Raw genomic sequence first — 25,686 nt, 5'->3', positions numbered from 1 at the left:
ATGACACTGTTGTTTATGTGCACGGAAGCGATGCAGCAGTTGTAGTGAATAAACTAACTAATGTAATGGAGAACATCTTACACTGGCTACAATCTGCATCCCTCACGTTGAACACAAACAAAACAGCGGAAATGTACTTCACCAAAACTCAAAGACACAAGTCTCCTTATCCACACACATACGGGCAGTAGAGGAATTTAAATACTTAGTATACTTAAATACTTACCTAGTTTTGGATCCAACCTTCAGTTTTAGAAAACATGTTAAGAAGGTTTCCAGCACTTTAAAAAACAGCATGTCTGTTTTTAAACATATTCAAAATATGCTTAATTATAACCCAGCAAAAATGTACCTGGAGGTGATGTTCATTTCTCAAATGAACTACTGTATAACATGCTGGTCCCAGGCATGTGACACAACTATTAAGCCATTCAATTATTTATATAAACAAGCTGTTAAAGTGATGGATTAAAAAAAATGTGTAGGAGTTGGTAAATGTAGTGCTTTAAGAGCTTAATATATTACCTTTACTTATGACCCATAAGCTGTGATACTCTATATAAATATACCTGCTTGTTCTTTGGATGTTTAATCAAAAGATTCTAGGATTCTTTGTTTATTCAGGGTTTGTAGAACACTTCGTCTTGATTCAAGGAGTCAGGTTTATAAAAAGTAAGAATTTATTTTCTAAACAATTAAAGCATGACAAGTTAACTAATATTTCTGTGAGTGGATGGATCTAGGTGGATGGAATGTGATGTATTGTGCCCATGTGTGAATATGATGTTATCAGAACTTTCGCATCTAGAAGAACTGAGTTCTGGGTGTAAAAGGGAAGAATTTGGTTTGCGTTAAGCTATGAAGTTGATTCTTGTCAAAGAGGCATCAGACGCTATCTGTGTGTCTACTTCACCCTTTCTTGGAGACCCTCTTTGTGGATCCGAAGGTCAGGGAGGTTGGATGACCTCTGGGCACCGGGGTTTGTAGAATAACCGCAGCACCGACTCTCCAGTCCAGAGATGTCCCGGGTCACAACAGATGGATGGAACCATTTGCATCTTGGAGGACTCTTAAGGAGTCGTAACAATATCAGGTTTGTTCTGCAGGAACCATTTGCTGTGTCAGCAGTAGGCAGCTTTTATCAGGGTTTTGGCAGCTTGCCAAAAATGCTCACAGTTAAAGAGGCTTCGCTCCGGACGGCCGTTCCATAGCGCTCTCTAGAACTGAATGCTGAATGATGGAAAGCTGGAATGCGACTGCTGAATCACTGTAAGTGATTCTGCTTTAATATTCTCATATTATGATTTACTTGTCCAATCGGAACGTGCCATGTTAAGAGACCCACGGTTGTAATATTACAACATCAGATTTAAGTCTACAAAAATAAACTTTCCCCATTTTCTTTTCTTTTTAAAACCACATTTACATTGCTAATAGGTCCTATTGTTCAGTTCTGCAATACTATTGGCTGTTAAAATGTGTAAATAGGCCCGTTTGTCTGGCCTCCTAGAACAACATGTGAAAGGTTAAAAAAAGATTTTGCAGTTGTTTTCTAAATTTGGGTTTCTGGGGGGTTAAGGGATATTACCAAGAAAACTCAGAACACCACGCCTTCTTGAGATACCGGATGCTCTGATCTGGGGTAAAGAAATATCTATGTCATGCTGTGATGGTGGAGATGATGGACCAAGTGTGGTGGAGCTGACCAGGAGGCAGGAATGCAGGCACGGATAAAGTAAAAATGGGTTTAATGACAGGATACGGCAGGACCGAGAACAACACGACAAACAACAATGATCTGACAAAGACTGGCACAAGGAGGGACGTATAAATACACAGGGAAATCAGGAACACATGGGCAGGTTAACGAGGGGCAGGTGAGAACAGTAAGGGCTAATCAGGGCAGGAGAGAGACACAGTCAGGAAGGCAAGGGCAGAACGTGACAGTCCCCCCCCCCCCCCCCCCCCCCCTTAAGGGGCGGATACCAGACGCCCACAAGGCCACACAACACAGGAGACTTGGAACACGTGACTCGGGAGGACTAGAAACACTTGACTGGACAGGAACACTTGACCACTTGACTGGACAGGAACACTGCAGCAGCCGGACGTGGGACCCAGCAGAGAACTGCAGTATGAAGGACCTGCAGGCATAGACCCCGCAGGCATGGACCAGGAAGTGGGACAAACAGCAGGAGCGACGCGGGGAAACCAGGAGCGGCAGCAGGTACTCGGCAACAGTCCTGAGCAGGTGCACACCGTGACTCGACCGGATCCAACAGGCGGAGGCTTGGGTGAAGGGAAGCAGACATGGAGCAGGAAGACCAGCCCTACCACCCCGGAGAAAGTTGGCGTGCGTAGGGGGTTTTACCTCCATCAAAAACTCCAGGAAAAGCAGCTTCCGTGAAAAAACAGGATGGGGCAGAACAGCAGGAGAGGAGAATGGGTTTGACCACCCCGGGAACAAATAGGATGCGCCGAAACCCCCTCAATGGGTCCGACCACCCTGGAAACAGGTAGGATGCGTCGAAAAACCCCTCGAGTCAGAATCTCCCCCTGCTGAAAGGGAAAAAAAAGAAAAATAATCCTCCAGAAACAGATGTTGCAGAGCTCACCACAGGTCCAGGTTGGTCAGATCATTCTGTCATGCTGTGATGGTGGAGATGATGGACCAAGTGTGGTGGAGCTGACTAGGAGGCAGGAATGCAGGCACGGATAAAGTAAAAATGGGTTTAATGACAGGATACGGCAGGACCGAGAACAACACGACAAACAACAATGATCTGACAAAGACTGGCACAAGGAGGGACGTATAAATACACAGGGAAATCAGGAACACATGGGCAGGTTAACGAGGGGCAGGTGAGAACAGTAAGGGCTAATCAGGGCAGGAGAGAGACACAGTCAGGAAGGCAGGGGCAGAACGTGACAATCTATGTGTCATGAGTTTAACTTAACTTTAATTTGTCCTTGTCTGGGTGCAGGTGACGATTGCCTTGTCATATCAAACATTACTGATTACCATAAATATATATATATATATATATATAAATCATTCAATGTAATGATTCATTTCATACTTTCAGTAATTCAAGCACAGATCAGTCAACACATTATTATTATTATCCATATAACATTTGTTAATTTGATTTCATGAAAACTTTCACTTTATTGAGAGAGTGGGCACTCCTGTGGTGTTATCAAAGAAGGCTTTGTTTGGGAACACAGGCTGACAACGTGTTCCTCCTGAAATGTTAACAAGGTTGCAGTATCCTTCTGGGCTTTTAGGTAGATAGAATGTAAAATCCACCTCAGACGATGGGACGTATGTCTGCAGATGAGCAGTGGGATGTAGGTCAATATGTAGGTGAAAATTGACCATTTTTGGACATTACAAATGTATCATCATTGCTCAATACTTGAAAAATATACTATGTTAATTTCTGAAAATCTGATTGCTTATTTATATGTACAGTTAATCTTTAAAATCTTAAATAATATGGCGCCTCCTTTGAAAGGATTTGTCCAGCCCTGCTCTGAACAGACAACCAGGGCATCCAGGTCTACAAGTCATAATGACTGCAGATTACCTAAGTGTGGTTCGGCCTTTGCACAGACAGCCTTTTCATATAAAAGGCTTCAACAAATGGAATGAACTCCCACTGAGTTGGAAAGTTTTCTCTGACCAGAAGAATTTCTTATGTAATGTCAGGAAGTTAAGTGCTCGCCCCGTAATCGGAAGGTTGCAGGTTCGAGCCCCGCTCAGTCTGTCGCTGTCGTTGTGTCCTTGGGCAAGACACTTAACCCACGTTGCCTGCTGGTGGTGGTCGGAGGGACCGGTGGCGCCAGTGCTCGGCAGCCTTGCCTCTGTCAGTGTGCCCCAGGGCAGCTGTGGCTACATTGTAGCTCATCCCCACCAGTGTGTGAATGTGTGTGTGAATGGGTGAATGGCTGTTTGTGTTGTAAAGTGCCTTGGGGGGTTCCAGGACTCTAGAAGGCGCTATATCTAAGACAGGCCATTTACCATTTATTTTTGTAAAACCAGCATTGTCAACATTAAGTATTCAATTAATTAAGACATTGGTCTCAGCGATATTTGATTGTGTGCGTTATTATTGATAGTTGTGTGTTTTTAAAATGTAACATTTTGTACCTTTTACCTGTTCAGGGACTGCAGATAGGAACTAGTTCTGGCAATAATCTGGTGTAAAACATCTTTAATGCTTTTGCACATTAAATAAACAAATACACCAAACTAAACACTATTTTGTAGGCGCCAAACAAATATGAAATGTGTTTCTTGATTGAATGGGGAATGATGTTTTTATTTTTAAAATGGGATGACTCCTTATTTAAGGAAACTCTGGCAAAACTGACTAATCTCAACAGATGATCTTACAAATAAATAAAATCTAAACACTATAATGTGGCCACCTTGGCATTCAGTTTGTTTCAACTTCAATCCTGTGTGCAGTAAAAATGCTAATATTAGATTAAAACTCTAACAGTGCATTCAACATTTATGTGGGTAATTATTGCCCTCATGTAAACATACTGTGTCTGTTAAGCTAAAGGTAACCACAATTGACCCACCAAGGACCCACAGGCAGATATGCTCCCTTGGAATACCAGAATCATGTTAATGCACTTTTATGTGACATCATTTGACAACACTCAGTGTTTGGCTACTTCTTCCTATGCTGGACTCATCAAAGCTCCATTCTGCAGCTCCATTCACCACAAAACAGTCGAGAGAAGACTGAGCTGAAGGGGTAATGCAGAAAGAAAAACACGTAGACCAAGCTGCCTCCAGCTTGACTTAGAAATGACTTGGATTGGATTAAAATTGATGCAAGATCTTACTGGGATCCGAAAGGTTGCATCATGCTGTCATTCTTGTGCAAATAAATACTTGAAGCCTTGTAATGGAGGGAAACAGATAGGATGAATTTCAGGGGCAACATGCGAAGAGCTGGTGGGTGCAGAAGTGGGGAGGAGTAATGATGAGGTGGGTGTGGGTGGATTGAAGCTGTGAGGTGGAAACTGGTGCTATTTAGTGCACAGCGAGGGAGGGGATCAGCTATTATCTCAGACACAACACATACCCTATCATTATGTATTTGTTCTCATAAGCGTCTCTCATGTAAATCCCCCTCACTGCATTTCTTTTCTTCATTTTCCTCCAAAAGCTGCATCTATTTCTCCTTTTTAGCTTCATTTTATTTTCTTTGCATCATTTCTTCTGTGTCTTCTGACCTAGACCGGTTTGTCTCTTGGGCTTCTTTGTTTCACCCTGCTCTATTACAGCGGGACCTTTCCCTGTTTGTAACTTTTCATTTCCTCTCTTTCTTTGTGTCTGAGGCAGCTGACAGGCTGTGCAGGGCTGCATGGACCAGATGCAGCTGAGCATGGCAAAACTGCAGTAGGATTGCAGCGTCACTGCAAACATCAGAACAGAGCTCTGAATTGAATTGAATTGAAATGTTTCAGTGTGTTTTGGGGTGATAGCGTAAAAGTAGAAGGGATGTCGGGGCTCACAGGTAGAGGGGAGCATTTGATGAGACTGAATGTAACATTTAGTTATTTTTAATAAACATTTGTTTGAATTTCTGCAGTTAAACTGATGATTATGCACGCTGAGCCATAGGATGAGTTACTTTTATTGTACAGAAATCCTTCCCCACTGGTGTGACTTAAACACTTCAATCTCTTTTTCTGCAGAGTTGGCAGGAGAGGGAGGCATGATCAAGCAGACACACTGTAGTACAAATATGATTACATGCCGTTCAACTTAAAGGAGCTACTAGAGCAGAGAGGAAACTGGAAATGAGAAAAGAAATTAGACGATGAAAGGCTACGATGGACGGGAAAAGGTGAAAAGATGAAGGAAACAAGTACAGAGGGGTAGCCATGGGGTGCCCCAGGTATTCTGTTGTATGATGACTATAAATAAAGCAGGGAATGTGTCTTGTGGGATGCTGTAACAGTTTTCAGCAGAGTGATGTAGAGCATTAAAGCATGAAATCAAAAAACAGGTCATGATGCAACTCAGCAGCTCTAGTCGTCTCAGTGGGGGTCCTTTTGTACATGAGAGGGTAGAAAACGTTCCACAACAGCACTTCCCCCCTGAGTCTGTCTCATACACACTCTGGTGATTATTACCCAATATTATTGCTCTTTTGACATCTCTCTCTCTCTCTCTCTCTCTCTCTCTCTCTCTCTCTCTCTCTCTCTCTCTCTCTCTCTCTCGCACGCACGCACGCACGCACACACACACACACACACACACACTCATTTTGCTGATTTGTAACATTTGATTCACCTTAACCTATTTTACCTCCTGTTTTCTGGCTCTTTAGTCAATCAGCAACCTGAATATTCATCAATCTTTGAAAAGTGTGTTTTGACACAATGTTGTGGGGTAAAGCCTTCCCTTGTGCCTTAGAAGTCCCCGCCTGATGCAATCACCCTCTGATGGGTCTATGTGGGTCTTGCTTTACTGAACTTAAACAAATCTTGCTGTGAAGTCAGAGATTAGGAGGATCAGCCTTTAAACTCCAGATGAAAACATTTGTCGTCCCTGTGCTGTTCAGGATATTTCATCATTTAAAATATTAGTGGCTGTGGTGATGATGGAAAGAATTACAGAATAAAAACTGTCTGGTGGTCAGAATCAGCCGGTTATTAGCTTGTTGGGATTAGCAGGCAAAAAAATGATTAAACTCAAAAAGTTGTTTGTGCACATACCACAGCTATAATTACAAATATAAGATTTTCTGTGACAGATCTTCCAGAAACTTCCAACATTAAAATAGTCAAGCTAATCAAAAATAACAAAAAGATAAACAAGTTCATACATTCTCTGTTATTTATCATTCTTTCAGAGAAACTGGAATTGTTTGTCTTGTGAGATTAGAGCAGAATTAGGATTCTGCTTCGACCCACAAAAACAAACAGGGTTTAATCTTACTGAATTAAAAACAATAGTCATATCAATTAACAGCTTTAACATCAAGAGCAAATGCTAATTCATTTATTTTATTGGCTAAAACAGCTTATAGTGATGGCTTTTGGCTTGAAAAAGGAAAGAGGCTGTGTTGTGAAAGTCAGAAAAGAAAAATCTCTCACATGAAATGCTCCAAACGTTAGTCTTTATCTATAGCTAAGGTGGTTGGCTGTTTGTGCTGAGGAGAGTCTGAATTATTTCTGCACTAGTCTGTCTTTAGTTGGAGCCAACACTGCTGACACACGTGGACTCATGTAGACAGAACGTCGATACATTCAGAGCGTCCCGATTGTTCTCAACTGTTTTATTGTTTAAGTAAGGTTGAAAAAAAAAACCTTTTGGAACTTAAACTCAATTATTGAAACAAAAATAATGTAAATCCATTCATTTATCTATAGTTTTTTGTTAACTGATACACCGCAGAATTTTTGTAGCCCGCTGATTTTAGATCCCTGCAGCAAAACCGTCAAACAGGTATCAGCTCGCAGCCCAGAGCGCGTGTTGGAAGAGAGAAGTGCATTCCAACTATCTATAAATTATCTCACAATCCAGCTGAGTCAAACCTCATCACTAGTGTGGAAATGTGATGTCAAATGCTAAACATAACTAATATGACGTGGTTGTGAATATTTATGAAAGATTTATTTTAGTCTAGAAGAAAGCTAATTGGAATGGCCCATTTTGGAGCAGCTGGTGGATGTAAAGCTTCCAGCGACGTGGTATCACACATTAAGCGAAGCAGCGATGCCCTCGTCTCCTCGGAGCAGAATCATGATGATCAGAGAAGAAAATCAATGCTGTTTTGTTGCAGCATTGATCCCATTTGTGACGGGTGAGATTAAACAAGAGCAGAGGGCCTTTCTGTAAAGTCAGCCTGCATCACTGTGCACATTTATCTACTGTTGTTAAAAGTCTATTTTCTGTCCTCTTCACACTTTTTAATGATCTGTTATTCATCTTTACTGGTGTTTAAGGACTTCTGGATCAAGTGATCTTTTGATAGTCTGGTTAGTTAGATTATTATACGTTTAAAGTTATCAGAAGTCATGCAACGCTTATATAGAAAATCCAAAATAAAAGTCCTTTAATCTCATTCATGATACTGTGAGTAAACAGACAGGTATGCTTTTAATTTTTTCTTATAGCTTATTATTTGAAAAAAAAAAAAAATTAATGCAAAAAATTAAAATAGTCATTTTTTCAATGAGTTTAGACTTATCATTTTAAATTGCCTTTTTATTTTTCAAATAACAGATGAAGCTTTGCTGCAGATCACCAACCCGAAGAGCTCAATAGACATTGCCTGAAGTGTTACCTGCAGATATCTTATGAGTTTCTGTTTCCCGTGGCAGTGACACTCAGCTTCAGATGGTGCAGTATGTGTGGGAATTTTCTGCAGGAATGCCATCAGCTTCCACTGTCTTGACCTCTTGCATTTAATCAGCTCAAAGGCACCTACCAATTCTGGCTCTTGGTGCAACAATCTGTTGCAAATCTTTGATCGATTTACAGTACTTGAAATAACTGCATCAAGATATGTAAGTTAGGTTTTTTTCATGGTTCAGCTTGGGATGAATTCCCCCTGGGAGCAAATCAGTTTTTCTTAATTCAAAAAGGCAGAAGAGGGACTCAGTCTTTGTCTACAAAATGTGTCCTGCCTCCACACTCACACATAAAGTATGTTGTATATTTTTTATCTTTGCATGAGCAACAATACAATCAGATGCATTTTTGTTGACTTTTTCAACTTCACACATATCAGGTTTTTATTTCACTTTTTTTTCCTCGTGGTTGGTTGCACTTTTTAGCTCAAGCTTGGGTCATCAGAGGCCTGGGAGTTGGAGGTTGCTTCACAGTATTTCAGCTGTTCCTTGAACTGAGTTCTTCTGTGCAGATCTCTGAGGTCCTCGGTTCTGTTGGAGCTACTTTCCCAGTTTGGGGTTCACAACCCTGATGGCTCCGATGTGAGCACTAAGAACTTTCCACAACTTAAAGATTAAAGTTGAACTCTGATCTCCCAGTCCCAGGGCAAACACTACCACCAGGCCACTGAGCTGGTCTTACTTCCTTTCAGCTCCTCCTGTTCCTTTATCCTGTTCCCACTCTGACAATCGGGAATGCAATGTCTACAATGTCTTTATCTATTTATACATATTTCTGGAATAATATTATAGTTATTCTTTATTTCCTTCTGAAGTTGTTGTTCACTAATTTTCCCAAAAGTTTCTCTCATTTCTCTTAAATAAGTCAGGTAGATTCTATTGAAACAAGTCTACAAAGGACAATCTATAAATGCAGATTGTGCTAACCACCTGCAGTGAATACCTAATAAGTGAAGATCAGCTGATAAATCTGTGTAAGGTGGTAATTAGGGTTGTCTGTCTACCTTCCAGGCAGCATTGTTTACTTGGGAATGATGGTCGGAGCTTTTTTCTGGGGAGGGATGTCTGACAAAGTGGGCCGCAGACAATGCCTCCTCATCTGCATGTCCACCAATGGCTTCTTTGCCTTCCTGTCGTCATTTGTCCAGGGATACGGCGTCTTCCTTCTCTGCCGTCTCTTTGCAGGCTTTGGGTAAGTCTGATGAGGTGGGGTCGAGGAGGAGTCCAGTAAAAAAGCCCGTGATGCATAATTGATGCAGTTATCGTCAGAATGTCCTCGGTCAGATTTTATTTTGAATGTGGGGTCAAGCTTCAAAAAAGTGCTTCAGTGTTTATACAAGTTGATTAGTTTCCTTTATGGATGCATTCAGAATATTTTTGATATTATTACAGAATAATCATGAAGCCACGTAATATTTATAAATGTAAAAATGCCATTTAACAAATATAAGTTTCTGTTACAGCTATACGTTTATTACTTTTGTGCTTATCACACCCTCCTTCATTAAAAGAAGGTATATTCTAAATATTATGTGATGATGGAGTGTGTCCTCCTCCTACAACAGACACAGTGTGTGATTTATTTTGTTTTCTTTGGCAGTGGTACTGCTTCTTTTAGAGCTAATTCAGTAATTGCACTGACATCATTCTCTCCAGAACCACTGAGTAATTGAAAAGGTGGTCTAAACTGCCAGAATGACTCATGTCTCTGGATCGTGAGGACCAGGTTTTTCCCTTTTTTTAAAAAATCTTTTAAAGTGGAAGAAAAGTCCTTGGAGATAAAAATTTTGTTTGGATTGTTTTTGCAAACAAGCCCCAAACTGAATTGAACCAAAGCACATGAAACAAATCTTTGATGCAAATAGAGATGGGAAAGTAAAACACACTCCCAATAAAAACACAGAAATACAGCACCACCCTGTTCTTTCTAACTTTCTGTGTCTTTACTTTATTTTTCAGGATAGGAGGTGCTGTGCCCATAGTTTTCTCCTTCTTTGCAGAGGTGTTGTCCAGAGAGAAACGAGGCGAGCACCTGAGCTGGCTGTGCATGTTCTGGATGATTGGAGAGATCTATGCATCAGCAATGGCCTGGGCCATCATACCCCACTATGGTGAGTCCTCCTCCTGCGGCCGGCGGCTTTGAAGAGGAAAAACGACTAGCACTGAATTAGACATTGCAGTCCTAAAGGTTTTTAAAGGCACACTTGGCAGTTTTGGCTTGCCTTTAGCACCCCCTTGTGTCCGTTTAGTAGAACCAAAGTGAAACTTATCTCCTCCCTGTGCATTTGTCTTTTTAACACCTTCATCTAAAGCTGAAATATCTCCTCAGCCTTCATTCGTGTCTACAGCAGCAGTTCCTCACTAAATTAAAGTTGTGTTCATGATCTAAAACATGGAAACATGCTGGAAGCAGACTGCAGCGCCAGGCATGTCAGCGGAATATTTTTCCAACGGGAGGAGACCCGCCAGTCTGAAGTTGCAAGTGCATATTGTCTGAGTGACTTTAATCCTGTAACGGGTAATTTTACCACATACTGGCACAACTAATGTGTTTAAAAATGTGAATAGTTGCACAGTATCCCTTTAAGAAGCCAGGTTTGGTGAACCGACTTCAGCAGGAAAGGTGTTGATGATGATGGAAAACCTGTAGCCACCCTGTTGTTTACCACCACAAGAGTATGACTGAATGAGTGAATGTCTAATAGATCCTCTTTAAGCATTTTGGGTGCCTTTTAACAAAAATGTTATGTAGTTTCCTCTGTTACAAATTCAAAGAAAAGAAAACAGCTAAGACATTTTCTAGAAAAAGAAAATACACAAGAACATTTCAAGACAGAAAATACAAAAACTCATTCATAACTCACATACATTCTATTATCAGTCTCATTAATCAAACAAAAGGAAGAAATGTCTCTGTGCCATAACATAAACAGACACAACAGCAACTATAAACAAAAAACAGGAACAAACATTTGGAGCAACAACAACGATCATCATCATCATCATCATCATATTAAGAAATATTTTCTGTTTTTAGTATTAATTCATTTGCTTTTTTTATGATAAAAGGACCAGATGTTTGACTAAAACATCAAAGAGCTCAGTCAGTGTTCTTTCTCCCCTCCATCCTCTGTTTTTATTTCCTGCCTGGTTTTAAACCTGATGAACCTTCCTTTGACTGGTTCCTCTCTCCTCCTGTTTTATGCTCTCCACAGCTCCCTGTCTCACCCCGTCCTTCCTTTTATTACCTCCCCTCTCTGTCTCTGCAGAGTGTTCTTCTTGATCAAGCATAATTAGATTTTTCTCCTTGCTCTAATAGGACAAAGCTACATCTAGAGGTGATTTATGACCTAGCCATGCTTTCGCCAACCTGTGACGTCAGTATGAGAAAAAGACAGTGTGTGTGTGTGTGTGTGTGTGTGTGTGTGTGTGTGCTACTTTAAGCTGCTTGGATGATGTTTTACTAGTGCTACAGACACATACACGTCTTCCTCAAGAAAAATGGAAAGAAATAAAATCTGACACTGGATGAGGCTATTCAAGTTAAGACACTACTGCTGTACACCGCTGCAGATTCTTTCATAGGGATGGACTGGAACACACTAGTAAAATAACTCTCAAACCCCTCTAAACCAGAACTTTATGTGTTCTTATGAGGACACCATGCTGTCAGATCTGCTGATGTCATATTGAATAGATGGTAGTCGCCTTACTGTGCTCCATTCCCTGACACGCTCTCCTACTCTGCCTATATTCCTAAGTGGGAACTACGTGTCTTGCATACATACCAACGCTCACCACTAGATTTAATGTTTTCTAAAGTGCTGCAGCGCATCCAGCCAGGAACATGATGATGTATTGGAAAAAGATATAGAGTTCGTTTTTTTGTCTTCTTTTAAAAACTTGAAGGTTGAGTCACAATCTGTTAAAGAAAAGGGGAAGTGGCTTGCTGTGAGATCAAGAATCTCCTGTCTGAGAAATGAAAGTTTAAATTCTGGTGATTGGTTTGGTCTCTTTCCTATACCCTTCAGTTGCTCATTAATCCCTTCGTCCATCTTTCTCAGCCTGGGGTGGCTGACTCACTCATCCATAAGCTGAGTCAATTATGTGCATAATTCCTGTAATGGGATTTTTTGTGGTACGAGGAAAACACTAACCCTCCACGGCAGGAAGTCACAGTGCAACCCCCTTCGTAATTTTCGCAACCACTCTGTCTAATGTTTGAGTCACCACACTCAACAACGAGGATGACACTGGAAGACCTGTAGATGCTTTTAATTTTGTTTGCCTGACCCTAACTTTGGGAACCATCACATGGAACCAACTGAGAAGCCCAAACCACAAAACCCTAAAATCAGCTCTAATCCTCATTTCAGACTCTGAGGAACATAGTTCAGTCCAGTTGTTCACTGCAGGTCATCATCAGATGGTGTTGTTGTCTTGTAATGAAATAAAAAGATAAAATGCACAAGAAAACTGATGAGCATCTGAAAGATCCTTGAAAAAGCCAGATGTTACCAAGTCATTACTCCTTCTGCCCCACATGACACAGCAAGAGTTAGACTGAAACAATTACTGAAACGTTCTGGCTGTGCATCAGGGGAGAGTCTAGATGTCTATAGATTTGGTTCTGGGATTCATGGGAAGCTCTTTTATTCGGTTACCAGCGTAGAAAAAAATCAAAAGCAGAAAATCATCGGGTTAATCTGCAAACCATCTGAATGCTCTTCATGTTTCCTTATTAATTCAGGCTATTATTTGCCCATCTGTTTGTTTCTTTAAATGGACTCAGTGACAAAGGGAATACACACAGACACATGTGAGGCTGATTTGAAGAGGAACATAATCTGATTTTCCTAAAGGGCTGTAAAGAAAGTGTTTATGGCATCACATCTTTCCCCCTGCAGGCAGGAGCTCTCTCAGTGTCCATTTTCCCGTTCACTTCCTGAAGAAAGTCTTCCACCTGTGATTGAAACAGCAACTGTGGGAAAAGCCCGAACCAAATCTCCAGCATTTAAAAGTGCTGACATGAACTATTTTTTAAGCTGTTTTATTGATTTTCAGAACATTGGCAATGTGAGCTGAACCAGGTAAAAGAGCTTATTCCGAACTTTCTTAGTAGATGTCTGACAGTCCAAAACCTCATAGAGAAGAGTTTTAGATGGGCACAGGGGAAAACGATCCTTTTTCCACTCATCAGGTTTTTCTCCTACTACGAATCTCCTCCACTTATAACAAATATCCACAACTTTTTACAATAGTTGTTTTTAGCTGCTGTCAAGGCCGGGTTTTAATGTGCTGTAAGAATAATTCCAAACTGTTTTTTATTTTTTTTGCAAAACCATTAGCATTAACCCCCTCCCAACCCTGTGGCTCCCCTCCTACGCATGTTGATGGATAATGGTGCTATATTCCCTTTGGAGCAGTATCTCCATGAAGCATGATCAGTGGAGAGACGTGGGAGGTGGCGATGAGCATGGCGGCCCATTTTGGTGCATTCTGTGTAATATTTTAAAACGATGGCTTCCATGCCATTTCAGCATGAATGTATCCGGGTGCAAAGTTTCACTTCACCTTTAGAGAAACTTTCTACATTTGGTAGATTAGAGGTCTGTCTCAGTCTTTTTAAACGTTGTGCTTTAAATGTTTTTCTGTTAAATGATCATAAATATCCCTGATGTAAAATTTAGTGTGTTTGTATGATTACTTGTGTTTTTCTGAGGGGGAGTGTGACATGGCATTATGCTGTGTCAGTTTAATCTGCACTTAGTAATCCATATTATTTATGTCTCTGCTGCATTCCCTATAGACCCACACGTTTTTTTTCGTGCAAGCGCGCGTGTGTCTTTTGTACAATACGTGTGAGCGTGAGTGCACGTTACAATGATTAATGAGTCTGGAAGACTGCCTGTGGGCTAAGATCAGGTGCAACAAGATTGAACTTAGCAGGAAACACTCAATTCTATTCTTACACATTCAATTAACCCGTCCCTGTGTACTCTTCTCTGCAGATCCACTCATCTCTCGGCCCATACATGACTCTGCTCAGACTGAGAGCTCCAATTTAAATGTCGTCTTTGATTTGAAGCACTTTTTGTTAGCTGTGTGATCTTCACACTTAACTACTGCGTGAACTTTCAGTCCAAAGTAGCTCATCCTTTATGTAAAGGTACAAAATAATAAAGTTCACGATACCATCTGGTCCTTTTAGAACTTTTGTATTTTTTACCTGCAGCCAAAAATAGAGAAGGTTCTAGATGGGGAGGCTGTTTGCTCTGTTAGAAAGGCACATTTGTATTAAAACATTAAAAACATTAAAGACAGTGCCTTTTCAATTTTTACTGTAGAAATACAACAATATAATTGGTCTGGCCACGACCAATAGGGAGAGCTCACTCATGGGGCGGAGCCTACAAATGCCTTTCAAACTGTCTCTGCATGTTATTGGACAATGGAAGAACGAACAAAGAAGACACAAATACGTCCTTTTTTCTAAATAAAGCACTTAAGTACCCCTATCTGCTTTTGACTCAAAGAAAAGCACATGTATAAATAGTCCAAAGTTGAGGCTAAAACTGTTTCAAATGAGCCATTGCCAGCTTGGTTCACTCTGTTGCATCATCCCGCCCTCTAAACCAATAGTGTGTCGTGATTGGCAGAACACAAATTTAGTCAGGGCTGCTGAGGATCCAGTGAAGCTTGGTTAGACCGACATGCAGAGCAACATCATTGTGCTTCGACAACTGTCTGTTTCTAGGCTAACATTCTCATGCTTTAGTTCCACACCTTTCTTTGGGCCAAATAATCACAAAAAGAAACAAATAAAAAAATTGTACTTGTTTATGCTTAGGCTTTCCTAAGGGGGTAAACTTGCTGTTATGGTGGTACCCCACCCCACCCCACCCCATAGCACTACCTCTGGCCAAAAGGCAGCAGGGGGGTAAGAATGTTTTTGTGAATTAGTAAGTTATCCCATGAACCAGTGGATTTGTTTAATTGAAAATATTTTGCAAGGTGTTCACTGGATGTGCTCCTACAACTGGCTTTTGTTGGAGTCAATTGAACGGCAGATTAGCAGAGACAGCCAATCAACATCCAACACCCGAACAGCTTTGCCTGAGTCAGATATATGTGGTGTGCTGAGAGTCTTTCACTGTTCATACTTGTATGTTTAATGATCAGGCCTGATCCTGCAAATCCCATGAGACCAAACTTGCTATCATCCCATCATTTCACAACAGAAAATGTTTTTTATTCAATATGGCATAAAAAGCAGTGGGTGATTTGCATTGCTTCAAAAATACATCAGTTTTATTATGCTTCTACACGTAAACATCTCCCCATTTGGACCACCCGCTTACTTACAATTATATGAACTTGGTAATAAATCATCTTTCGGTAAACTGTGCACTGCGACCTTGTTCCAGTGTTTCATAAAATCTAATAAATCTACTTTTATGACAATTAAAGTTGTATTTGGACATAAAGATGGTCACTATGGATAGAGCAAGTTTTGCAAAAGTCGTTTTAGTGTGACACAGTTTTGTACGATCTACAGGCTGGAGCTTCAGCATGGGATCAGCGTACCAGTTCCACAGCTGGAGAGTGTTTGTCGTCGTCTGTGCCCTGCCGTGTGTGTGTGCTGTGGTGGCACTTACCTTCATGCCTGAAAGTCCCAGATTCTACTTAGAAGTAAGAAGACCATTTTCTGAATTCTCGACAAATATGTTTATGTTTACGTATTTAGCAGACATCAATCATGGAGAGGAGGGAACAAAGGAGTGGACGGTAGAGAGGGGTTCGGGTGCAGGGAGGGTGCTAGTTAAGAAGATGCTCTCTGAAGAGCAGGGTCTTCAGGAGTTTCTTGAAAATTGAAAAGGAAGCCGCTGTTCTGGTAGTGTTAGGAAGGTCATTCTACATTTGTGGAAATGTTCAAATGAAAATGAAAATGTTCTTCTGATTCTTGCTGTGTTATTGTTATTACCGATATGTCTTAACCGTGACAGTTTAAGCATCTGTCTGGAAAAAATAAGAGTATTTTACCCCGAAGATGTTCGGATCAGGGCTCATGTGTTTGTGGAGGAACACACTTGTGCGTGTCTGTGACAGGCTGTGGCTGCTGGAAGAGAATTACCCTCTAAAGAATAATAATGAGTCACCACTGTCGTGACTTTCATCACAGAGAAATCAAACGACTACCTCGATATACAATAATATTGCACGTTAAGTTTTTGCAATGAGTTCTGTCTTGTGAATGCATTGCATCGTTTCCTGTCCCTGCTGTCAGGTGGGGAAGCACGATGAAGCCTGGATGATCCTCAAACAGATTCACGACACCAACATGAGAGCTCGTGGGCAGCCGGAGAAAGTCTTCACCGTGAGTGTTTGTTTCTGTGGTTCACAGGTTTCCTAAAGCTTAAAGAAGCAAAGAGGCTTATGTTCTGCCATCACTGGGACAGGTTTAAATATTTTACCCGTGCGGGATCACGTCTGAATTAAGATGGGTCTGAAAGCAGTTTTGTGTCATTAAGACTTATTTGCTGCAGGAGCTGCACTTTCAGAAAGCTGCTTAGTTAAGACATGTTTCATGAATTAATTGTGCACGGTGCAGAATGTTGTCGTTTCATAAATTTAGAGTAATTTTTGTCACCGTTTCCATATATTTCTTCATTCAATCCTGTGGAAACAGGTGAATATACTGAAAAACTGTGTTAGTAATTTGAGACCCCGATCTTACCTGAAAATGAAGGAAAATAAGTTTTATTAAAATTTTAAATAATTTTCTATATTTTGTAGCCTTTACCCATTCTGATGGCTATGGATACTGTTTGAAAATGAATAATGCACAAATACTAACCAAGCTCTGTTACTGCAACTGTAATCTAACAGGTAAACAGGATTAAAATCCCCAGACAGACGGATGAATTAGTAGAAATGGAATCAGAATCTGGAAACTCCATCTCCAAGATTTTCTTTAGGATAAAGTCAGAAGTACATGGGGTAAATTTCTCATTTTCCTTTCACCTGTTATATCAGCTAATTTATTCCTAAAAATACAAACTATAATTCATCTTTTGTTTTTATATTTTAGATCTATCTGAACCTTATGAAATGCTTCAACTACCCTATGAAGGAAAACATGGTCCGACTGGCCATAGTGTGGTTAACGCTGTCCTTTGGGTGAGTTTTTCTCTGATGTAATTTTTCTCAGGGAGAAACCAGACAAGCATCTCTGCTCAGATAATAGCATCAGGGAGTAAGGCTTGCAGACACAATACATTTCTGTCATCCTGATCTCTCTGCTGTGCAAACGTTGCATGGTCATGAGATCAATCACAGAGTGTGGATCAATACTGTTCCATTCATGGTTGCAGAGGTAGGAGAGAGAGGAAAAGATAAAAACAACTCGAAAACCTTTTAATTAACAGAGAACCCACTGGTCTTTTCTACCTCTTTGTCCACCTGTTTTGTCACACTGTAGTTGTGTTTGTGCGATTGCAGGTATTATGGACTGTCCGTCTGGTTTCCCGATGTCATAAAACACCTTCAGGCAGATGAATACGCCTCCAAAGTGAAGATCCACAACGATGAACGCATCGAAAGCTTTACCTTTAACTTTACGCTGGAGAACCAAATCCACAACAATGGTCTCTTCATTAATGACCAGTAAGATGTCAAATAAGTCATTGTAGTCGACGTTGGTCACCATACTGTAGATTAAATGATCGTAACCCATTTTTCTTCTTCAGTTTCATCAACATGAAGCTGAAGTCAGTCACCTTCGTTGACTCTACGTTTCGGAGTTGTTTTTTTGACGATGTGACATCGGTGGGCACCGTCTTCAGAAACTGCACTTTTATTGATTCGTTCTTCTTTAACACAGGTAAGAAGTTTGAGTTTATCATTATAAACTTAAAATCAGCTTAAAACAAAAACACCATTTGATAAAAAGTGAGGTGACAGATTAGTGGAGAAAATTTCAGTCTTGCTCTACATTTGGTTTGCAACACCTGCTTCTGACACGACTGAATTGTCGTCGTCTTTGCAGATATCGATGAATCCAAGTTGATAGATGGCACAGAGGTGATTAACAGCACTTTCACCCACAACAAGACAGGGTGCCAGATGACATTTGATGATGACTACAGTGCCTACTGGGTTTACTTCATCAACTTCCTGGGCACTTTAGCTGTCCTCCCTGGAAACATCGTGTCTGCACTTCTTATGGACAAAATTGGGCGACTTTCCATGTTGGGTAATGAATAGACATGTTTGAGAGGGTTACTGCTGATAGATGGGTTCATATTTAGTTGTCACTGATTTTTTGTATTTGTGAATGTTCATCAGGTGGCTCCATGATTCTGTCAGGCATCAGCTGTTTCTTCTTGTGGTTTGGCACCAGTGAGTCCATGATGATCTTCATGTTATGCCTTTATAATGGTCTGAGCATTTCTGCCTGGAACTCTCTGGATGTGGTCACCACAGAGTCTTTTCCTACTGTCAGGAGGTGAGGGGACAAAGAAGAAAACTGTTTCCTTTAGATTTTGTAAAAGTTATCTTACATCTTACTTCATCTCTCCTCAGGGGAACTGGCTTTGGGTTCTGCAATGCCTTGTGTAAGCTGGCTGCTGTCATGGGAAACCTAATTTTTGGTTCTCTAGTTGGTATCACCAAAGCCGTCCCTATTCTAATGGCCTCGTCGGTGCTTGTTGGAGGAGGCCTGATGGGGTTGCGGTTGCCAGACACCCGGGCAAATGTTCTCATGTAGCGCTACTGACCAGTTTGTCAATCCCTATGAGTGTTTGAGGAAGCCCGTAGAGTTTTTGAGTGAGGAGTACAAGAGGCTTGGTTCATCTTAATACTAAAAATCTCATTTTATCAACATACATTAAAGCTGTGGCTATGCACACACACACACACACACACACACACACACACACACACACACACACACACACACACACACACACACACACACACACACACACACACACACACACACACACACACACACACACACACACACACACACACACACACACATAGTGCTGTAAAGGAGGGCTGCTGTGACAGCAAGCATGTTCTCGATATGTTCTAATCATTGAATTACCTTCTCAGCCTTCATTGGGTTCTACAGGAGATACTAAATACTCTTTTTAATCAGATATGCAGTTCAAACGGGGAAACATCTAAAACCACCAGGAGTCCAGCAATCTAGCACACCCCTGCTAAAGCTACAAGAAGAAGAAGAAGAAGAAGAAGAAGAAGAAGAAGAAGAAGAAGAAGAAGAAGAAGAAGAAGAAGAAGAAAATATCTTTTCTATGGCACCTCTCGAGATAAATATCACGAGGTGCTTCACAAAAACAAAAAATGTAAAATATAAAAAAGAATTTAGAAAATGTATTAAACTATATTTAAAATGAGCAAAAAATAGACAATTGTGATTAAAAAATGTAAAGAAAGAGTGAGAAAGTGAATAGGGAAGACGGAAATCAGTGGATCCTGAGGTAGGTGGAATAGGAAGGGAGAGCAGAACAAGGAGAGAGTGATGTAGGTCACACCAAAGCCAACGCGAACAAGTGAGATTTCAGCTGCTTTTTAACGGAGACCACTGAGTCCACTGATCTCAGGCTCAGGGAGTGAGAGGTCCAGAGTCTGGGGGCCACAGCAGCAAATGAACGGTCACCTTTGGTCTTTAGCCTGGTGCGCTGCACAACCAGTAGGCTTTGATCACTGGACCTCAGGGACCTGCTGGGGGTGTAGGGACTAAGAAGATCACGAATGTAAGATGGTGCTTCTCCATGTAAGGCCCTATAGACGAGCATAAGGATCTTGAAAGGAACCCTGAAGTTGACTGCCAGCCAATGAAACTGGAGGAGAAGCGGGGTGATGTGGGTGTGTTTGGAGGACTTGGTCAGAAGCCGAGCACAGGCATTCTGAACCACTTGTAGACGGTTCAGGGAGGTTCTGCTCAGACACGTGAAAAGAGAGTTGCAGTAGACTAAGAGTGAGGAGATGAAGGTGTGGAGAACAGTCTCAAGTTCAGAATGGGACTCAGCTTAGCAATGTTCCTGAGATAGAAGAAGGAAGAGCGAACAAGAGAACTGACATGAGAATCCAGGGTGAGAGCTGAGTCAAAGCTCATACCAAGATTCCTGACAGAAGGTTTGGTGTGAGAAGCAAGCTGACCAAGAGAGTCTTTGACTTTGGGAACCGGCTTGTCTGGGGCACAGATGAGGATCTCAGTCTTATCTTCATTCAGCTGTAGAAATTTCCCAACCATCCAGGTTTTAATAGAGTCTAAGCAGGTGTGTAACAGCTGCAGCTTAAACATCTCATGGGGCTTAAAGGAGATGTACAGTTGGATGTCATCTGCATAAAGATGGTAGGAGATTCCTTTTAAGGAGCTCAGGATGTGCTGAAGAGGAAGCAGATAGAGTAGGAAGAGCAGAGGTCCCAGCACAGAACCTTGTGGGACACCATGGGTAAGGGAGGTGGTGGAGGACCTAAACCTGGAGATGGCCACAGAGAAGGAGTGCTCAGAAAGATAAGAGGAGAACCACTCCAGAACAGTTCCTGATAGGCCTACCCAGTCTCTCAGCCTCTCCAGTAGCAGGTGATAGTCAACAGTATCAAACGCTGCCGTCAGGTCCAGCAGGACTAGAACAGAGAACAGTCCCCTGCATCACTATGAGTCAGAAGGTCATTAGAGACCCTAAGAAGAGCTGTTTCAGTAGAATGAGCTCTAATGGAAGCTATCATAGATGTTATGTTCATCAAGAGCAGCTGTGAGTTGTTTAGCCACAACCTTTTGCAAGATAACCAGATGGCAAGCAGGAGGTGGGGACGCAGAAACTGACAAGTTAAAGAAAATGCAATGGTGATCTGAAATGTAAACATCCTCAGGACAAACACTGTCAGTATTTAGACTTAGGGTAAAAACAAGGTCTAGAGTGTGTCCCCTGGTGTGTTTGGGACCAGAAACCTGCTGGGTAACGCTGAAGGAGTCCATAAGGCTGGAGAAATTCATGGCAAAGTGGTCTGAGGGATCATCAACGTGGATGTTAAAGTCATCAACAATCACCAGTCTGGACAGCTTCACAGTGGAGGATAGAAAGTCACTAAACCCCTGAGGGAAAGAACTGTTTGGACCAGGTGGACGATTAACCACAGCACAGTAAAATGGGGTTTTACGCCCGACTTTAGTCAGCTGCAGTTCAGAGGAAGCAAAGTGACCAGAGGTTGTAGAGCTACATGGAAGATGGTCTCTGAAAACAACAGCTAGGCCTCCACCATGACCAGAACTTCGGGGTTGGCTAAGGAAAGAATAACTACTCGGGCAGAGTTCAATCAGACCAGAATAATTAGATGTTTGCTGCCAGACTTCAGTCAGAAACAAAAAATCTAGGTTTTTAGAGAAAATTAGATCATTAAGCAGGAAGGACTTATTGTTAACAGAGTGGGTATTTAATAGAGCCATGCTGAGTGAGGTGGAGGAATCAGAAACTACAGAAACAGCTGGAGTTAGTGGATGTAGATTACCAGGGATAGATCCACGGTGTTTATAAAAACCACTTATGGAGGGAACAGGAGGAGAAACCACTGAAGAATGAGGATAAACAGACCTTAAAAAACTTGGATGGAGAAACTGCGCCGCAACGCGGCCTGGCGGGAATGCGGAAGTGGCGCTCAGGTCGCCAAACAAAGAACAAGAAGCTAGAAGATTACGTCAATGTTTACTAGATAAATGTGATGCTAGCACACCTCTGCTAAAGCTACAACAGGCTAAAACAAAAGTCCCACTCGTGATGCTAGCACCCCCCTGCTAACGCTACAACAGGCTAAAACAATAGTCCAATGTAATGCAAAGTTGAACACTAGACTAATGACTGTTGCTCCAATACACTAAAAATAATCTCTTTTTGTTCTCCTTCCTTCCACAGTTAGCTTGAAGTTTACAGATTGACATGATTGACATCAATGATGGTCGAGTTAGCATTCAAGCTAGGCTGGTGTGATAAGCTGATTTTGTGTTAATGCATCACATTGCAGTGCATTCTGAGTAAGAGGGCACATTCTCGTTGATTGACAGCTGCCTCTTGGATGTAGCTCTATTGTCAAGGCTCTATAGCTCACGCAAAAAGTTGTTTTGCTGTAGAGACCTGGGGAGGGACTTTAGGCTGATTCATGCTTCTTCGTCTGCGTCAGTGCGGAGACATGCAACGCCATTATCCATCTTTGCGGGCCTGCTGGAGAGCCCCGCAAGGACGAACGGAGTCGAGCTCTCTAAACCCATGTTTCCTGTCATTTACGTCCACAAATAAAACGCTTGCTGCGTATCTTTTCACTCCTCCAGTCACGGGGAAATGAAATGTTCGTATTTTTAGAATTTTTTCACGAGGTATTCTTCAAACTTCTCCGTGTCTGCCGCTAGTTATTCTCAGCTCTCTTTATGTTTTTGAGGGCGCAATGGCAGCGGTGTATATGACAGCGGTGCCCTGACCAATCACAAGCTTGCATTCTCCGTCTCGATGGACGGATGTTTAGAAAAGAGAGCTCGACTCCGTCCGTCCTTGCGGGGCTTTCCAGCAGGCCGGCAAAGATGGATAATGGTGTTGCGTCTCCGCACTGACGCAGACGGAGAAGCATGAATCAGCTATTTAATTTATATCAGAACAGGGTCAGACAGTCAAATTTAAAACATTTAGCGAGTTACTGTTTACCACAGCTTTAAAATTAGACAAGCTTTTTAAAACAAGTTTGTCCTCCTAAAAACCCTGGAGGATTTCATATAAACAACGTAGAAAATTGCCCAGACTTCTTTCCAAGTTCTGTTTGACTGCTCCAGTCATGACCTCATGTAAAGAAACCACATGGTTGGAAGTCTGGGGCTTTTAATATTGATACAGTCTGATTAAAACAAGCCAGATGGGGGAAAAAGTCAAAAACAAGCTGTAATGAGCACAACCAACCTGTTGTGTGACAACGCAGGGAATACATGATCAGACAGAGCAGACTCGTTGACAGCTGGCTTACCCACGAGAAAACCGAACACGACATTTGCGCAGAAAGTCGACACGCAGAAACAAATCAAAAGTGTTGAAGCAGTAAGTAACATTATGAGTACAAATACTGAGGATCAGGTGTTTTTCAACCCTGCTTTTGCATTAGACTACCAACATGATGCAGTTTGTTAAATGGCATTTTCACGGACATCTGTAACCTTTCAAAGTAGATCTTTAAAATGAGACCAAGCCCTTAGTATTGCTGACCCCAACTTGAATTGAAAAGGCCATTCTGTAAAAAAAAAAAAAAAAAAAAGACAAGATTTTCTTTTGTACCAATAATTGTGTGTGATGTTGAATCTGAGGATCCTTAATTCCCAGGTTAAAAGATAGAGTGAAAATCTGTTTATTTCTTGTCTTTGTGTGTATTTGTGTAAAAAAGATCTATGATGAGAACTCCTTTAGCTCTGTGTCGAAACCTGCTTGTGGCAATTTCCTGCTGCTTCCTTTTTCATAATATCAAATGGCCTTTTTGAATGTGCCTCTCCTTGACCGGAACAGTCCGCCCATAGTTGTGTGTCACCCAAAGGTCACGAGGATCAGATGGGGATTTAGCAGAGAAAAATACAAATAAACAAGGCAAAATATGTAAATAAAAGAAAATATTTCCAGAAAGTAAAACGGATTGATTTTTTAAAAACGCCATTTGGTTTAGTTTGAGTTTGCGGGCTTCATTTTCTTCTACGTTCTCCACCTTTTCCCTCAAACTGGTGTCTGTGCTTTAGACGAAGGCTTTTACCCTCGTGTTGTTCACTCACAGCTAAAAAAGAAAACGTGCTGTATGTGTGCATTTATTTCCAAAAGCCTTGAGCTTTGCCAACTTTCTTTGTAAAACGTGCAAGAAAATATCTTGTGAAGTGTTGCTGTTGCTCAGCAGATAATTTTGACAGTGTTTTCAAAATTTTCAACAACTGTATAAAGATTCTAAATAAAAATAAAGATTCTAAATAAAATGCAATCCCTTATGCTGCTGACGGCTGTCTGTAGCAGACGGATATGAGACGGCGTGACCTGCCTGGTTCTGGATGGAATACTAGTACCTGTTGTGTCAGAGATGTTTGTTGTACGCAAACTGTATTTTTGTGTGTGTGCCGATGAGACAAAGACATGAAGAGTATTGTGTGTGTGTGAGTCACCATGTGGACACATAAATGTAAATATAATGTAAATATCAAAGCTAATATAGGTGAACCTCCAGGTTAAAAGTGTTTTCTGATTCATGTGTCTGACTGATGACCTTTTTCTGTGTCTCTGCTGGAAACGTGTGTGTCCTTTGATTTCACCAGCTGCTATGTGTGTGTGTGTGTGTGTGTGTGTGTGTGTGTGTGTGTGTGCATACTTGCATGTGTGCCGTAAAGTTATTTTGTGTTCTTAAAGTAAATGATCCTTGTTGAGAGCGATGGCAGATTTTTGTGGAGGAAAAATGTGAATGTATTACTCTTGTAGGTTTTGTTGATCCATTTTTTTTAGGTAGTTGAATCTATGTGAACATTTCAGTTGTAAATATGTGTTGTACAAAAATCTACTAGTAAAAAAAATAACTGACCTGTGATTTGAGAGGTCAAAATATGTGACATGTGAATACATATTTGCCAAATGAGGTGCTGTATATGACGGGAAACACTGCAGACTGATCTGCTTTGGAAACACGTGCAGTAGAATAAAATACATGCTCTCGAGCAAATCAAGTGGAGTTTTTTTGTAATTTTTTTAATAGATATCATTGACCTAAAAGGTGCAATACAAAACTTTTATTTTTTCTTGCAAACATTTAGTCCCATTTAGACAATTGTTCAGTTTACAGTTTAGAGCAAATATTGAATGAAGATATTATAAACAGTCTTCTTGACTTATAAAAATTCTTTTAAATTGGCAACTTTCAGAGTTTAATTAAAAGTGCTTCTTTTATATGTTTAACTATTTATGTTTGCATAAAAATATTTTTATTTTAGAGAACTTTATTAATTTAAGTTTGCATAAATTGTCTTTTTTTTTTTTTTTTTTTTTTTTACCGTGTCCTGTCTGGCTGTGAAGCAAGCAGAATTGATGTCTGAATGCTGGTGACAAGCCTTACAGATTTATTCTCAGGTGGAGCATCAAAGCGTCTGCTTTTAATGTCACGCCTGATACTTAAAACTTTATTGTTATTGTTGTTGAATGCTTTGTAATTCCGACCAGACACGGAGACAGAGGTGAAAGAGAAAGGAAGAGAAAAGGTGGAGAGAGAGGAGGG

The 25,686-nt window shown here is 41.0% G+C and overlaps 1 protein-coding gene across 1 annotated transcript in view; it reads left to right on the top strand.

Moving 5' to 3' along the window:
* sv2ca (synaptic vesicle glycoprotein 2Ca) overlaps positions 1 to 25,141 on the top strand; it is a 36,245-nt gene extending 11,104 nt beyond the window's left edge. The window contains exons 3-13 of the mRNA XM_015972509.3: positions 9,400 to 9,580; positions 10,348 to 10,499; positions 15,947 to 16,080; positions 16,676 to 16,765; positions 17,278 to 17,388; positions 17,480 to 17,568; positions 17,890 to 18,054; positions 18,138 to 18,271; positions 18,437 to 18,643; positions 18,736 to 18,895; positions 18,973 to 25,141. Of these exons, the coding sequence (XP_015827995.3) occupies positions 9,400 to 9,580; positions 10,348 to 10,499; positions 15,947 to 16,080; positions 16,676 to 16,765; positions 17,278 to 17,388; positions 17,480 to 17,568; positions 17,890 to 18,054; positions 18,138 to 18,271; positions 18,437 to 18,643; positions 18,736 to 18,895; positions 18,973 to 19,156 (1,607 nt within the window). The 3' untranslated portion in view covers positions 19,157 to 25,141. The remainder of the gene's footprint in view (positions 1 to 9,399; positions 9,581 to 10,347; positions 10,500 to 15,946; positions 16,081 to 16,675; positions 16,766 to 17,277; positions 17,389 to 17,479; positions 17,569 to 17,889; positions 18,055 to 18,137; positions 18,272 to 18,436; positions 18,644 to 18,735; positions 18,896 to 18,972) is intronic.
* Positions 25,142 to 25,686: the final 545 nt, after the last annotated feature.

Source organism: Nothobranchius furzeri, chromosome 17, assembly GCF_043380555.1.
Source record: "Nothobranchius furzeri strain GRZ-AD chromosome 17, NfurGRZ-RIMD1, whole genome shotgun sequence".
Classification (NCBI taxonomy): Eukaryota; Metazoa; Chordata; class Actinopteri; order Cyprinodontiformes; family Nothobranchiidae; genus Nothobranchius; species Nothobranchius furzeri.
Note: the sequence above shows the minus strand (reverse complement) of the source record. Positions and strands in the feature narration are given on the sequence as shown.